At 58.1% G+C, this 11114-nt stretch overlaps 1 protein-coding gene across 2 annotated transcripts; it reads left to right on the top strand.

Annotated features, from left to right (window-relative positions):
- Window positions 1–412: 412 nt before the first annotated feature.
- On the top strand, window positions 413–10733 carry LOC308647747 (uncharacterized protein C15orf39). 2 transcript variants are annotated; one of them, XM_081292191.1, is made up of 3 exons: window positions 413–576; window positions 3737–6529; window positions 8445–10733. In XM_081292191.1, exons 2-3 carry the CDS (start codon window positions 3787–3789, stop codon window positions 8810–8812), a joined length of 3111 nt encoding a protein of 1036 aa, XP_081148317.1. In that variant the 5' UTR covers window positions 413–576; window positions 3737–3786; the 3' UTR covers window positions 8813–10733. The 2 variants fall into 2 exon arrangements, with proteins under 2 accessions (XP_081148317.1, XP_081148316.1); XM_081292190.1 differs by having other exon boundaries at window positions 446–576; window positions 3737–6579; window positions 8445–8566.
- Window positions 10734–11114: the final 381 nt, after the last annotated feature.

Raw genomic sequence — 11114 nt, 5'->3', positions numbered from 1 at the left:
ATGGCCAGGCGCGGTGATGCCTGTCTGTAAGAGGCTGAGTCAATCTTGACAACTTTTCTAGACTCTATCTCAACATTAAAAATAAAAAGGTTGGGGATGTAGAGCTCCCCGGATTCAATCCCCAGTACGAAGGAAGAGCGGAAGGAAAGAAGGGCCAACGAATGAATGATCCAACGGAATGACTAAACCAGCGCAGGTGACCGGCCCGCCAGGCAATGTGGTTCGCGGAGCGCTGCAGGTACAGACAGTGCATAGCGCCCGCGGCGAGTGGCCAGAGAGTTGGCCCCCCGCAAGCCCTCTCGTGGGCCCTAGGGAGCTCGAGCTCCCAGAGGCGCGGCCGGGCTCTGCCCCCACCCCGCGGGCCGCCCCGCCCCCGCTCCGCCCCCAGTCCGCCCCGCCCGGGACCGCAGACGGCGCCCGGCGGCGGCGCGAACGGCAGCGCGGAGGGTGGCTCTGGGCTTGGCTCAGTGACTTCCCGCGCAGGGCCGGGCGGGACAAGGACCTGCTGCGTAGGCGGTCCTGGAGGATGCGGCTGCAACCTCAGGCAGCGGCAGCGGGAAGCCTGGCGTCCTGCAGGTAGAGCTCGCCCGCTCGGCGGGCGCCGAAACTTGGGCCGAGTTTGCGGGCGGCGCGTGGAGAGGGGGTGGGTGGCCCTGCCCCAGGGCGCCCCTACCGGTCGGCCCGGGTATGGTGCGCGCGTGGCCGGGGCCAAGGTGCTGCGGCTTCCGGCGGGAGGGCTCTCGGGCTAGGCTTGTGCCACTGCCCCCACTTTCCTCGGACTTCGAGGCTCCCGAGGCCTGGTAGCGCTCTGGGGCTCCGGCGGGACCCCGGCACCGGGCTGGCGAGAGAGAGCTCAGGCCAGCGCTCGGGCCTCCCGCGGGGCCCGGCTCACGTGGATTGCCCGGGCGAGTTTGAGGGGGCGGTGGGGGCGGCTAGGGCCAGGGGGCGGAGGACGCCGAGACGCCGCAGGGCCCTGGACGCGCCCTGCTGGGATGGGGCGGCCCTGCGGTTTCCTCGCCACCGCTTGACTCACCATCTGGCCGCAGCCCAGGCTGGCAGGATGGCCCCGAGGCGGTGACTGCCCCGAGGCCCGACAGCCCCCTACCCTGGGACCTCCGGCCAGTCTGTGGCCGTCGGTCCGTGGGGCTCTGTGCATTAGCCTGCCGGCGTGCTCACGTGTGTCCGGTGCCCGAACGAGGGGAGAGCTTTAGTTATAGAGGGGCATGTGTGCAGATGTGGGCCATGCACGTACGTGCAGGCACGGCTTTGCATGCGTGGCGGCGGCCAGTGTGTCAGCCTGCTGGGGTGCACGTGTGCCCCAGCGCAGCCCGGAGGGGCTTTTGAAGACCCGGAAGGCCGTGGGGTCGGTTGGGGCAGCAGAGCCCCAAAGTGAAGTCGACTGTGGGCCCCAGGCACCAAGATTATGGGCGGGGCCCGTAGTGGGGAAGGAGAATAGATCTGATTTTGCTTCCCTTCCACCCATGCTGGATACTATGGGCTGCCCCAGGTTGGGTTGTAGTGTCTGGAGAGCCCAGAGCCTCAGCTGAGGTAGGTGGGAGGTGTGAGAATACATGTGGGGTGGTTCAGCCCTCCCAAGAGTCCAGATGCTGCCATCAACTGGGCTGGAATCACCTATTTCATCATGAGGCCCTTAGGAGGTGGAAGTGGGAATGGGGTCACAGAACTTTAGAGGACTGGGAGTACAGGGGTGGCAGACTCTTCAGGATCCTGCTTGGGGTCCTGGCTGAGGTTGAAGCTCAGCTCGAAGGACCAATAAAACTTCCCTCCCCCACCAAGAGTAATGGGACCCTGTTCCCTGGGGGCCAGCCCTCTCTAAGTGTCTGCTTGTGACCTCATTTTGTATGTCAAGGAAGGAGACATACATTTTGTCTGAAAGGGAAGGCCCTTTCTTAGAGGGAGTGTACATTGGGTCCTCCATCTGCTGGCAGGAGATAAGGCCACCTCTCTGCCTCTTATTAGAGTTCTCTGCTGGCTCCTTGGAGCCTCCTCTCCTCCCACAAGACTCTGAAGGTCCCAGATGGCCTTGTGTCTATTGACTGGGTCCAGAGGGGTCTCAGAAAGTCTCCAGGGCAAAGGGCATGGGTTGGACTGAGCCCAGGAGAAAAAGACCCCAGTGGCTGAGGGTGGATATAGAGCAGGCTCCAAGGAGTATGTGGGGGAGGTGAGACCAGAGCCAGCATCTAATTAATCAGAGTTCCCCAAGGGCAGAGGGGGAGCTCAGCACCCCCAAAACGTACAACCTCTTCTTGCATCATTTCTGTGGAGTTGATGGGGACTTTTCCCCTAGGATACAGGTCCTTGACATAGGATACCATTAGTGGTTCTGTGGCCTGAGTTCTGATATCCTCTTCCAGCTTCTCTAAACTCCCTGGGGGGTTGGATTCTGGCCCAATGAATCAACTCTTTCTGAGAGGCCTACCTGGCTTCTTTGTTGTAGGAAGCTAGGAGTGGAGTGGGCATTGCCTTGTCTTTTCTTGACCCCTTCCTAGTCTAACACTGAGCTTCTGGCTGGCTGACATTGGACCCCTGCCATACCTGGGACACTTAGCTGGTGGTCTAATCATAGCAAGATAGAGCTGATTCATCCTTTCTAATCTATTGAGGGTTTCAGGGAATGGGGTGCTTAGAGGCTGGTCAGTGTGCAGCAGACAGGTCTCAGATGGAGACCTTCATGAGTCATTAAATGCCTGCTGCGTTGAGGATTCTCTACCCTTGACCTCTCAGGGTCTGGGTTCCCATCCTTGCTTGGCCTTGCTTCAGGGCCTCGGTCTTTCTCTAGCACTTATTTTTTTCTATCAGTAAAGTACAGTGGAAGTAGTTGCCAGCTACCACTCTAGGCCCTTGGGACCTCTCTTCCTGGGGAGGGGATGAAAGAGAGAGAGAGAGAGACACATACACACATACTCACACCCACACACCCCACATGACCCCATATGCCTTGGAGTAGCCACCCACAGCCTGAGGGCTGGGCGTGGACACAGGCCCTTTTCCCCTCTGCTGGGATCTTCCCGCTGGCACCACAGCACCATCTGGTGGACAGCCTTGACTTTCACTGAGGGGGAGTGGCTTGTATAGATGTAGGCACCCCAGCCACCTCTTCTGGACTGCCTTCCAGACCCCAAGCCTAGTAACAGCATTGGCTGTGGCCCTAGGGACTTGGGTTTGAGACCTGGATCTGCTGTTTTTGGTAAGGCTGGAAGATCAATGGAGTGTCACAAGAAAAACAATGGCCAGATCTCATGTCTCCCATACAGGGGTGTCTTTTGAGATCACTGTGGCATCTTGGAATAGTGGGAATGACAGGCAGGAGCTTTGCTACTTGTTCCATCTCCTTCATCAGTGACTTTGGGATGGATGAGTCTCCATCTATTTTGGTGGGTATAAGCAAAGGCAAGTGATCCTCAAAACTGCCCTAAAATCTGGAACCCCAAGGAAGGGGTCTTGGGAGTCACTTGGAAGAAATATGAACAGAAAGGACTCCTGGATTGGGGCGAAGGTTATGTGCAGGGAGATTGGACAAGAATTTGTTCAACAAAGGATTTTGTAGCTTAAAAAAAAGAGACGTCTGCATTTATGATTCATGCATTTAGTCTTAACTGAGTGTCTGTTGAGTGCCAGGCGCTTGGGTGGCAGTGAGCCAGGGAGCACGGCCTCTATACTGCTGACTGGCAACCTGCACTTCTAACTGCCTTGCTTCCTTCCCTCTTTCTCCCAGGTCAGCTGTTCAGTAGCAGCGGCCCTGGAGGGCTTGACGCCTTTACAGTGATGGCGGAGAAGCGCCCACTGGGGACTCTGGGGCCTGTGATATATGGCAAACTGCCCCGCCTGGAAGCAGACTCCGGGCCTGGACATAGCCTGCCCCCCTCGGCTGGTAACCAGGACCCCTGCAACTACAAGGGCGCTTACTTCTCCTGTCCCATGGGGGGCACTTCCAAGGCAGGATCTGAGCGGTTGGCATCCTGGACCCCATACTCACCCTTGTACTCCACAAGCGTAGCAGGACCTCCACTTCGGCCAGACAGCCTGTTTACCAACTGCCTGCTGTACCGCCCACCAGCGGAAGGTTCTGAGAAGATGCAGGACTCCAGCCCTGTTGAGCTCCTGCCGTTTAACCCCCAGTCTCACACATACCCAGGCCCACCACTGGCAGCACCCAAACCCGTCTACCGCAGCCCCCTGTGTTATGGGCTCTCGACTTGCCTGGGGGAGGGGCCAGCTAAGAGGCCACTGGATGTTGACTGGACCCTGGTGACTGGGCCCCTGTTGTCCTCTGCTGACCCACCCTGTTCTCTGGGCCCAGCTCCTGGGAAGGGCCAGGCCCTGGACAGCACCTTTTTACGTGGAGTGCCAGCTGGGGGATCTGGCAAAGACCCCTCAGTGAGTTTCTCCTCATGCCAGGCGTTCCTGGAAAAGTACCAGACCATCCACAGCACAGGCTTTCTGGCCTCTAAGTACACAGGTCCTTACTCTGGGGACTCCAAACAAGCAATGGTAGAGGGGCCTTCGAGTCCTTGGACACAGCTGGCTCAGCCCCTGGGGCCACCGTGCCAGGAGGCATTGCCTACCCACTACCCACTCCCTCCCCCTCCACAGGCCCTGCCTTGCCCCCCAGCTTGTCGTCACCCGGAGAAGCAGGGCAGCTACAGCTCTGTGATCCCACTGCAGCCTCTGGGAGTCCATAAGGGGACTGGATACCAGGTTGGTGGGCTGGGCAGCCCCTACCTGAGGCAGCAGGCAGCCCAGACTCCGTACATACCGCCAGTGGGACTGGACACTTATTCCTACCCCTCTGCCCCACTCCCAGCACCCTCACCAGGCCTCAAGCTGGAGCCTCCTCTTGCTCCACGGTGCCCACTGGACTTTGCCCCGCAGACTCTGGGGTTTCCTTATGCCCGGGATGACCTGTCTCTCTATGGGGCATCCCCTGGGCTTGGAGGGACACCACCTTCCCAGAACAGTGTGCAGTCTGTGCCACAGCCCAGTGCCTTCCAGCAGGCGTGCCAGCCTTTGCCAGCCAGTCAGCCATGCTCTGAGCCTACGAGGCCTGCTGAAAAGCCAGCACAGGAAACCGAAGAAAAGACATGGCTGCCCAGCTGCAGGAAAGAGCAGCTCCAGACCCCGCTCAGCGAACACTCTGGAGCTCCCATTGTCATCCGAGATAGTCCAGTGCCCCGCACCTCACCAGCGTTGCACCCCTGTGCCCAAGAGCACCAGTCTTTCCCACAGAAGGAGGGTGCTAGACCGCCTGGCTCTCCACCAATGCCTGTTATCGACAATGTCTTCAGCCTGGCCCCCTACCGTGACTATCTCGATGTGCAGACGCCAGAGGCCACAGCTGAGCCAGATTCAGCCCCAGCTACCAGTGAAAGCCAAGACAAAGACTGCAGGGGGACTTTAACTACCCAGGAGGGATCCTCAGAGCCTTGCTGCTCACTTCGGGAGGAGGTTGCCTTGGACTTGAGTGTGAAGAAGCCCACAGCAGAGGCTGCTCCCATTCAAGTCCCTGATCCTACAGTGCATACCAAGCCCACTGCAACCGTGGACACGCCAGATACAGGGAACATAGGTTCAGGTCTGTCAGGGCTGAAAAAGATGGTCACAGAAGCCCCTGGGTTGCCAGTGGCCACAGAGGCCACACCAAGGACCAACTTTCACAGCTCTGTGGCCTTCATGTTCCGAAAATTCAAGATTCTCCGTCCATCACCCTTACCTGCAGCTGCAGACCAGGCCACACCCACCTCAGCTCCTGCCCCTGTACAGCCTGCACTCACCCCATCATCTGTACCCATGGGACTGCAGATTCTCACTCAGCCCTTGCCAGTGGCATGCTTCAACCTGGCCCTGCCTAGCCCTCCAGCCATAGCTGTGGCGGCCCCAGCCTCGACTCTAGCCCCTGCCCCTGCCCCTGCCCCTGCCCCTGCCCCTGCCCCTGCCTCTGCCCCTGCCCCTGCTCCAGCTCCAGCTCCAGCTCCTGCTCTAGCTCCAGCTCCAGCTCCTACTGTAGCCCCAGAAGACACCCCAGAGCAGCGTTTTACAGGGCTCCATGCATCCCTGTGTGATGCCATCTCAGGCTCCGTGGCCCACTCCCCACCAGAGAAGCTTCGGGAGTGGCTTGAGATGGCCGGACCATGGGGCCGGGCTGCATGGCAGGACTGCCAGGGAGTGCAGGGACTGCTCAGCAAGCTGCTGTCCCAGCTGCAGAGATTCGTATGCACGCAACAGTGCCCCTTTCCCCACGTGGTGCGGGCCGGCGCCATCTTCGTGCCCATCCACCTGGTGAAGGAGCGGCTCTTCCCACGGCTGCCTCCTGCCTCTGTGGACCATGTGCTGCAGGAGCACCGTGTGGAGCTGCGGCCCACTACACTGTCAGAGGAGCGTGCGCTGCGGGAGCGTGCCCTGCATGGCTGCACCTCACGCATGCTGAAGTTGTTGGCACTGCGCCAGCTGCCTGACATCTACCCTGATCTGCTGGGCCTACAGTGGCGAGACTGCGTGCGCCGCCAGCTGGGTGAGCATGGGGCAGCCCCAGTAGCCACCAGAGCTGTGAGTGAGTGACAGGTGTGTGCACTGTGTGAGTGGGGGGGGGTCACAGCAGATGGCTGAGTGGTTCCCGGATCTCACTCTACAGCAGTGCCTGCCTTTCCAGGGTGGGCTCTAGGGACCTCTCTCTCCTCCCTCCAGGCGTCACTGAGTGCTCTTTTCCCTGGGAACTTTGGTCCTTCTTGGTGCTACCTCTTCCTGGAGCCTCCCTCCTGTGCTTATGCCATCTACATCTTTGGTGCAGGCCCCTTTGGTGTCCTGAGGCTCTGGCCAGGCACTGTTTCCTACTTGTGGACGCTTCTCCCCATGTCTCTGTACATCCCAGCCGTCCCTCTTCTGAGTTTTCATCTCAACCCACTGCCTGCTGGAATTGGCAGCTGGGTGTCTCCTGCTCTGAATTCATCCTAACTGTAAACACCTTCCTGAACTGTCCTTTCAGCCCACTTTCCTGTCTTCCTCATCTTGGGGGAGGGGAGGGCACGCTGCTCCCCATGCTCACACTTGATGAGGTCCCACTCAGACGCTCTTGCCTTTGAATGGATCCATCCTTGGGCCTCCCAGCACTGATGTGCACAGCAGTGTTTCCACAAGTCGGCATCTTTTGTGGTTTGCTTCCCCCACTGGGTGAATGAGGCCTTGCGCCGCCGTTGTTCTGCTTGCATTCCTTATGTCCCAGAGGACCACGTGCTGCTGCAGCATTGTGTGGTGTGTACACTCATGTTTCAGCCAGGATTGAGCAAGAATGTCCTATCCTCTCTTGTATCAGCGCACCTGACCTCGAGGCCTCCTGCCCACTCAGTGTTTTCTCCCTGCTGACCCCCTGTTCCTGCCCCCAGCCTCTTCTCCAGGCTTCTCTCTGAAGATCCTGTTCCTGGTTTCTCCCCACCTGGCTGAGTCCCCGTATCTGGGTGGAGGCCTGAGTGCAGAGGTAGAGCTGGGGTTGGGCTGATCAGCATTCCTTGTACCTAAACACTTAAAAGTGGGGACAGAGGTCTCAGTGGAGTGGAAAGAAATGCAAGTGTGACTGTCCTGTCTCAGAAAGAGTGGGCTAGAGTGTGGGTAGTGTCAAGAGCTACACAGCCTCTTGGCTTGTCCTCTCCCTCCCCTGGACCTGTCTGGGACCCAGAGAGGGTCAAGTCTCTTCCTGGGCTGACATGGAAATGACTGGGGCCACATTCCCTCCTGCTGTGACTCCAGCCTACAAGAATTGGGCCTGGCAAAGAAGTGACCAGGGCCCAGCTCTTGCCCCTGGCTAGATTGTCCCCACTTGATTGCTGAGCTATGGGTCCTCCACTGTCCTTGGAGGAGTTACCCATTGTGGGTGCCCCTAGAGAATTTTTCCTGTCTTCATTTCTTTTGTGTTCCTGTGCTCCTTCTGGCATCCAATAGGTGTGTTCTTGGTCAGGGACCCCTTTTGTCCCCTGCTCAACTCCTCCACCCACCTTCCTTCAGGCATTGCTTTGGGGCAGCCTCTGTGTGGGATCTTGCTCCAAAGCTCTTGTTCTGACTTTGGAGGTGCTATGGCAGAAAGATGATGGCTTCCTTACATATGGCACAGTACTCTCTTCCTGTGCTTCACTTTTCCCACGTGGCCAGAGTGGTTCCTGACCTGCTGGGCTCCTTCCTCTCATCCTTGCTCCCAAACAGCCTCTCCTAAGCAGTGCTTTCTCATCAGAGTTCTGGAGTCCCTGGGGAGAAGTACACCTTTTCAGCTTGGATGGGCCAGCCAGCAGGTACATGCAGGGAAAGATGATGATGGCTGTGTGGTCCTTTTGGTGCCATCCTGGCTTGGGGAAGAACCACTGTTCTGGATGGCTTTGAAGACCAGGAGATGGGACCTGAGGGTACAGGATCTGTAGCCTGACTATGTGCTCATTTTCCAGGTGACTTTGACACTGAGGCTGGAGCTATTCCCACCTCAGAACCCACTGTGGCCAGAGATGAGCCAGAGAGTATAGCCCAGGCTCAGAAGTCACCAGCCCCCAAGGTCAGGAAACCAGGGCGGAAGCCACCAACCCCTGGCCCGGAGAAAGCAGAGGCAACTGCTGGGGTTGGGTCACGTGGTCCCTCACCTACTCCTGCCAACAGCACCGGCCCACCTGGCCCCACGCTGAAGGCCCGCTTCCGAAGCCTTCTGGAAACTGCCTGGCTCAATGGCCTGGCATTGCCCACATGGGGCCACAAGGCCTCAGGACCTGACCGGCCCCCACCTTGCCCACAGCTACTGGGCAGCCAGAGCCATCACCTGTAAAGTTGGTTGCAGGTGCTGTTGGGACAGCCAAATGTCTAGGATCAGCCTCTGCTTCTGCTGCCCAGGGCCAGGAGTCCATGCTGGGGTATGGCCAATCCCTTGGAGTATCTTTAGCTCTCACCCTGGGGCCTGCGAGGCTGGACTGACTGAGAGCCCCTCAGCTTTTTAACGTGAGGGTCTTCATTGGAAAGGACTACTTCCTGTTCTTCTCTAGAGAAAGCATGTGGGCTCTGGAGCCCAACAGACCTGGCCCGAATGCTGGCTGCTGTTCCTTGCTGCGTGACCTGGGCAGACCCTTCGCCTCTCTTGAACCCTCGTTCCCCATTGTAACGTAGGACAACACGGCCTACCTCACAGGGTGGTTGTGGGGAGATGCCTGACACACCCGTTGCCAGATGGTCTCTGCTCCCTGCCTGAGACAGGTCTAGGACCTCAGCCCAGGCCTGGAATAGGAAGCTGAGGCAGCAGAACCTCCTATTAGATAGTCTTTATGTGGCTTAGGACTTGGTTAGCTTAGAGTGGTACATTGTACAGTGTATATGGCTTGACACACTTTCCCTGGTCCCTGCTGCTGGTGCAGCAATAACAGCCTGGGACTGGTGTCCTTGCAGGTCTGCTGCTCCTGCCCCAGGGAAGCCCCAGGCCTGTCCTGCATTGTCAGCCTGTCCGGTGACTTCCTGAGCTGCCTTTACCCACACCAGGCGTTGACCCAGGAAAGTTGTGTTTTCTGGAAGCCAAGCAGCTACAGGGACTCAGGGACTTAAAGCAGACAGGCTGAGTGGCAGCTCCGTCCTAGGAGGTCTCTGAATTTCTGGACTGGGGACCCTGGTACTCCCCAAGCCAGAGCCTTATTAGCCAGGCTTGCTGTGGGCCACCTCCCTGCAAAGTGCTGAATTGAGCTGGAGGCTGGGGAGCTGGGGCCCTTGGCCTTATTTAAGAGTTTGTGATAAGCCTGTGGACCCTGGGACAGGCAATTAAAGCATTTGAGTTGTTTTGGAACTGGGACCTGACTCGGTGTTTGAGGGGTTGTGGGTTTGCTGTTGGGTCACCGTGGGCCACTCACAGGCTGCCCTCCCTGCTCCCAGAAGGCACCAAGGGCTTCAGGCACTATGGTGCCCGCCAACTCTGGCCACCGGAGCCCTTCTCACACACCCACTGGCCAGCCACTTCCCCATTTGGGAAAAGCCCTTCCTCCTGACAGTACTGAGAGCCCTGGCAGCAGGAGATACTCCCAAGTGCCCTGTCTCCCAGGACTGAGATCTGTCATCCCTCCCATGCGGGTGAGGGGATCACTGGCCTTCCTCCAGACACCCACCCTTGCTGGGCTCTGCTCCCTGTGTCAGGGCAGCTGCTGTGGCAGCCTGAAGGAGTTTTCCTACTCCACCTGGGCCAGGCCCTGTGCCCAGGGCACATTAGACTTTTGTTGGTGCTTCTAACGGCCCCAGTACACGTTCCCTCTCTGCCTGCCTGGCCTTAAGCTGGACCAGGATTTGGAATGGCATCTGCCATTGCCCCCATACACCATCCACATAGGCCCTGGTGTAGAATGCCACTTTCTGTTCATAGGAACCATACACAGACTAGGTAAGTTTTAAGGAAAACAGGTTTACTTTGGTTCATGGTTCTGGAAGTCCAAAATCGGGGCCATCTGGTGATAGCCTTCATGCCAGCAGAGTCCTCAGGTGGTAGGCATCCATGGCAAGACATAGCATGTGTGTCTTCTGATCCTTCTCATACAGCCATCAGTACTGTCATAGGGCTGCATCCTCATGACTGGCCTAACCCTAATTAGCTTCCGGAGGCACTCCCCCCCTACCATATTAAGTTTCACCTTTTTCTACCTCGAAAAGGGGATTAAAGTTTGACACATGAACCCTTGGGGCACTCGAACTACATCCAAACTGTAGCACCTGGCTTGAGAAGGGGACAAGCCACAACACCACACTGGTCACAGCAGTGCCAACCTGGGGTAGGGGTGGTGGCAAGGTGTTCTGGGACACAGATACCTGAACTAGGCTTTGAAGACAAGTTGGGAGAAGAGGGGGGCTGGTGGCAAGTGTGTGGGTGGAGGGAGGAATGGGATCTTTGGGACCTGGAAGCTGGGTGGGGAATCTGGTTTGAAATCTGGTTTATATTGCTACATCATCCATTGCCTGAGGGAAGGAGTCTGGGCCATGGGGCTCACAGGAAGCTGGTGTGCAGAGTAGACCACCTGAGGCCACTCCTGTGAAGGAGAATGCGAATTGCAACAGGTGGAGTTGCTCTGCGTCCTGGGCCGCCTCAGCCCAAGCTGGATTTGGCT

This window comes from Spermophilus citellus (assembly GCF_964194105.1).
Source record: "Spermophilus citellus genome assembly, chromosome: 4".
In the NCBI taxonomy this organism is placed as follows: Eukaryota; Metazoa; Chordata; class Mammalia; order Rodentia; family Sciuridae; genus Spermophilus; species Spermophilus citellus.
Note: the sequence above shows the minus strand (reverse complement) of the source record. Positions and strands in the feature narration are given on the sequence as shown.